Source organism: Amphimedon queenslandica, unplaced genomic scaffold, assembly GCF_000090795.2.
Source record: "Amphimedon queenslandica unplaced genomic scaffold, v1.1 AMPQUscaffold_13209, whole genome shotgun sequence".
Taxonomy (NCBI): Eukaryota; Metazoa; Porifera; class Demospongiae; order Haplosclerida; family Niphatidae; genus Amphimedon; species Amphimedon queenslandica.
In genome coordinates, this window is record NW_003546555.1 from 74,566 (window position 1) to 78,293 (window position 3,728).

Genomic DNA, 3,728 nt, shown 5'->3' on the forward strand with positions numbered 1-3,728 from the left:
CCTTTCCTTCCCAAGTAAACTCATGTTATTAACTGTGGTATATGGCACACATTGAACTGCATTTGGAATTACCCAATAAGCTGTTTTCTTTTGTGTCACAGTCAGCCGTTGATTCATGACAACTTGAGTTATATACCACCATGCACTCAATAGCCCACAAAAGAGAGGCTATATGTGAGCAGATATCTCCAAGACCTGCCATGCAGTCACAACGACCTGCTACAATCTTTCTATCCTTCTCTGCAATTATCCATGGGATCAATAATTCATCGGCATAGAATGGTTTACCCATAGAGCATTAGCATAACTTGACTGCTACTGAATTGACTTACCTTAGCAATCAGTGACAATTCTAAATTTGTCATTTGGAGCTGTAACAAGAATTTCCCTCACCTATCCAGCCCAAAAAAAATTTGGGCTGGATGCATACCATCTGTTATTATTATTATTATGCATGCATGCACACCATCTATATTATTATTATTATTCAAGCTTTACAACACACTAATCAAGAGAAGAAAACAATGAAAATCATGCATATAGAGATTTGTGCAGTATTGAGGGTCTAGCACCAACTTGTGGAGTAGCCTTAATACTAAAATTATCCTCCAAAAGCATAAAAAGCATTTTAGCATAGTCATTTTGAGCCTAATGAGGTCAACCAATCACTTCTCAATGTTTCATAAGGATCCAATCCATTAATACTAGAGATTTTTTCTTGGTACTGCTCCCTGGCATCATGATTTTCCAGAGAGGAAAAGTATCCTGGCGAAAAGCTATGTTTCTTGCAGTCATTGCATGCAACACATGTACACCAACATGGCCGACATGAAACGCCTACACACATTGACCACGCCTACTGCAGGGGGTCTATAGATAGGGACACGCACATTATTCGGGAATTTCTTTTGGAATAATGGGTGTGAAATTTAGAGAAAGAATAATGGGTTAAAATTTGCCTGCCTGGATCATGTAATCAATATTTAACCCTTTCAATACTGCATGAGCATGTGTCAGACTGTCAGCAAACAGTACAATACAATTTAACAGCACTTTACAGTAGCAGCAATGAGAAACTCCACTGGAAATAATACTGAACAGATTTCAGGACACTCAAAGTAATTCACTTGAGGATTACATTGAGTCATCAGTAGTGTTACAATATAACCATGAATGATGATATTAATAATCAAAACTATGAATTTTTGGTATTATCAGAGCATAATAATGGGAATAATGGGCCAAAAAGGAGAGAATAATGGGATTGAGGAAGAGAATTGAAGAATAGAATTATAGGGTTGAAAAAAAGAATAATGTGCATGTCCCTATCTATAGACCTCTCGAAGTGAGAATGAATTACGTCACAAGAGTAAATACAGCAGTGGGTGTGGTAGAGAAGGAAATAAATTCCATGGATGGCAACTTTCTATGGTGAACCAATGAGCAAAAGCAGAAAGCAAGCTATAGTGAAGAATCTACTGCATAGTGCATACTGCACCAAATCTGTTTTATGAGGTGCTTGGTAGCACCTATTCTTTCTTCCATCCAACTTTTATAGCTTGAAAGAGCTCTAGACCTGCTAGACAAATCATTTTTATAGTTTACTCCATTCCTTCTTCATTGAATCTTGCCATCCAAAATGGCAGCCAATTATTACGCATATATTGGTGGATACCGTATCTCAAAATAATGATAATCATGAACTTATTCATTCACAGCTCGAGAGGTCTATATTGATCCTCCTGATGGTAGCACTGATTCATTTGATGTTGATGAAAGATGGTGGGACCAGGTCGAACTGACTAGACTGGATCTATCATCTAACGAAATCAAAGAAATATCTGAAGGTATTGAAAACTTTAATTCATTGTCAGCGCTTGAGGTGAGAATAAAAAGTATAAGATTTTTAATATCATTATAATACATGTTTACTGTACATGTATGTATCAATTAAATTGTAATAGTATGGTATACTGCATGCTTTGAGACAACTCCCTTGAATGTTGTAGATTTGTTTATAGAAATTAGTTTGTTGTTTATTTTTGTATAAAGACTCATAATTATGTTTACATGTTGTGTGTTATTGTTATTATAGGTCCAGTACAATGAGCTAACATGTCTACCTAATAATGTGATCAAACTGGATAAACTATCTAAAATATTTGCAAGGTAATCCACTCTCTACCATACGTATACATGTATATCTCTCTCCATGCATGCATGCACTTATCTGTTGGGTATTAAATTTTATAAATTGACAAAAGATGTTTAAGTTTTACTTTTTGGCTCTTCAGGACATCAGAGAGAGAGAGAGAGAGGGAGGGATCTCAGCTTTTATTTTATGTACTCCTCCTATTAACTGTACTGCATGGACAGTATTACCTCAATTTGTCTTCATAACATTGTGCATTAATTGATACATGTACATGTACATGTGTATTTATAGTCATTTTCAGTTAACAATACCTGTACATGTACTGCATGATTTTTGTTTTTCTTGCTTTTAGCTGCTTCATTGTAGTTAACTTATTAATTTGCTAACTTGATTCATACACTTTACTAATCATGGAAACTGTACCTAATCAGTGGCACACGCAATTTGAAAGAAAAGTGATAGAAAAACTGGAAAAGTTTTCCTATCACCATGTACATATTTATTTTTCTTTCCATTTTCTCTTTTTATTACTTGTTTCTTTTCTTTTTCCTTTTCTTTCTATTTTTCTTCCCTCCTTTTCCCGTCTCTGCCTCTTTCTATTCCTTTCCTTTTTCCTTTCTCTATGTATATCTCACCCTCCCTCTCTTTCTATTATAGTCTCTCCTATATGTTAGGAAGGTTTGAGTTTCTTCATTATCTTCTCTTTGATGTCCTCCTCTTAATTAAATTAATGAGACCTGACATCCTCTGGAAAGGAACAGTATTGGTCCTCTAGTATCTCTTGTATTGAAGAACCAGGAGACCACATGTGACGGCCAACCTCTCCCTTGTCTCTCAAGATCCCCTCGTCGCCATACAAGTGAGAGATCATGTGACTTTTGATGATAGTCATGTGATGTTGTGTAGGTAAGGATGAGGAGTGGGTGGAGTGAGGGGAGGTGTGGTGAGAAAGGAACCCTTGTGAAAAATCCCAGCAAGATTCTTGTTAAGTTTCTTTAAAATTCTTAACAAGATTCTTGCTAATATTTCACAAGATTTTACCTGATTTTGAAACAAAGATTATGTAAGATAGTGTTAGATCTTGCTATCAAAATGTAAGCGAAATCTTACAGGATCTTTCTCAAGATCTTACCAAATTCTTAGAAGATCACAGCAAGATCTTACCTTAAGATCACAACAAGATCTTACCTGATTTTGAAACAAAGAACATGAAAGATATCATGGGATCTTGCTTTATCAAGATTTTAAAATATTAGCTGAGTTCTTACATGAAGTTTCAGCTTATGAAAAATAGATGTAACAGTAAGATCTGAGCAAGATCTTACATTACATTAATGAATTACTTAATGATGTGAAGGTTAATGTGAACTTCATTAACTTTTTGACTTAATTATGTTGAAATTTTACTTTCTTTATATACTGCCATTATTGTAAAGGCTATCGTGGGTTGTCTACCACTTCCTGTGACGTCATGCAATTTGTAAGATCTTTCAAGATCTTTTTTGACTTAATGAGTGATCTTATGTGTCGTGTGATCATGGATGATTCTTCAAGATCATAAACTTACTAGATT

The 3,728-nt window shown here is 35.1% G+C and overlaps 1 protein-coding gene across 1 annotated transcript; it reads left to right on the forward strand.

Moving 5' to 3' along the window:
- The first annotated feature begins 1,639 nt into the window (after positions 1 to 1,639).
- On the forward strand, positions 1,640 to 3,105 carry LOC109584434 (uncharacterized). The gene is made up of 5 exons (XM_020000194.1): positions 1,640 to 1,676; positions 1,719 to 1,882; positions 2,096 to 2,169; positions 2,813 to 3,014; positions 3,062 to 3,105. The coding sequence occupies exons 1-4, from the start codon at positions 1,640 to 1,642 to the stop codon at positions 2,928 to 2,930; spliced, it is 393 nt and encodes a 130-aa protein (XP_019855753.1). The 3' UTR covers positions 2,931 to 3,014; positions 3,062 to 3,105.
- Positions 3,106 to 3,728: the final 623 nt, after the last annotated feature.

Bases quoted from the DNA above. Each gene is read 5' to 3' on its own strand.
- LOC109584434 (XM_020000194.1), top strand. From the start codon at position 1,640: ATGGCAGCCAATTATTACGCATATATTGGTGGATACC. The intron at 1,883-2,095 runs GTGAGAATAAAA...TTGTTATTATAG, and splicing joins ATTCATTGTCAGCGCTTGAG to GTCCAGTACAATGAGCTAAC. The intron at 2,170-2,812 runs GTAATCCACTCT...TTTCTATTATAG, and splicing joins CTATCTAAAATATTTGCAAG to TCTCTCCTATATGTTAGGAA.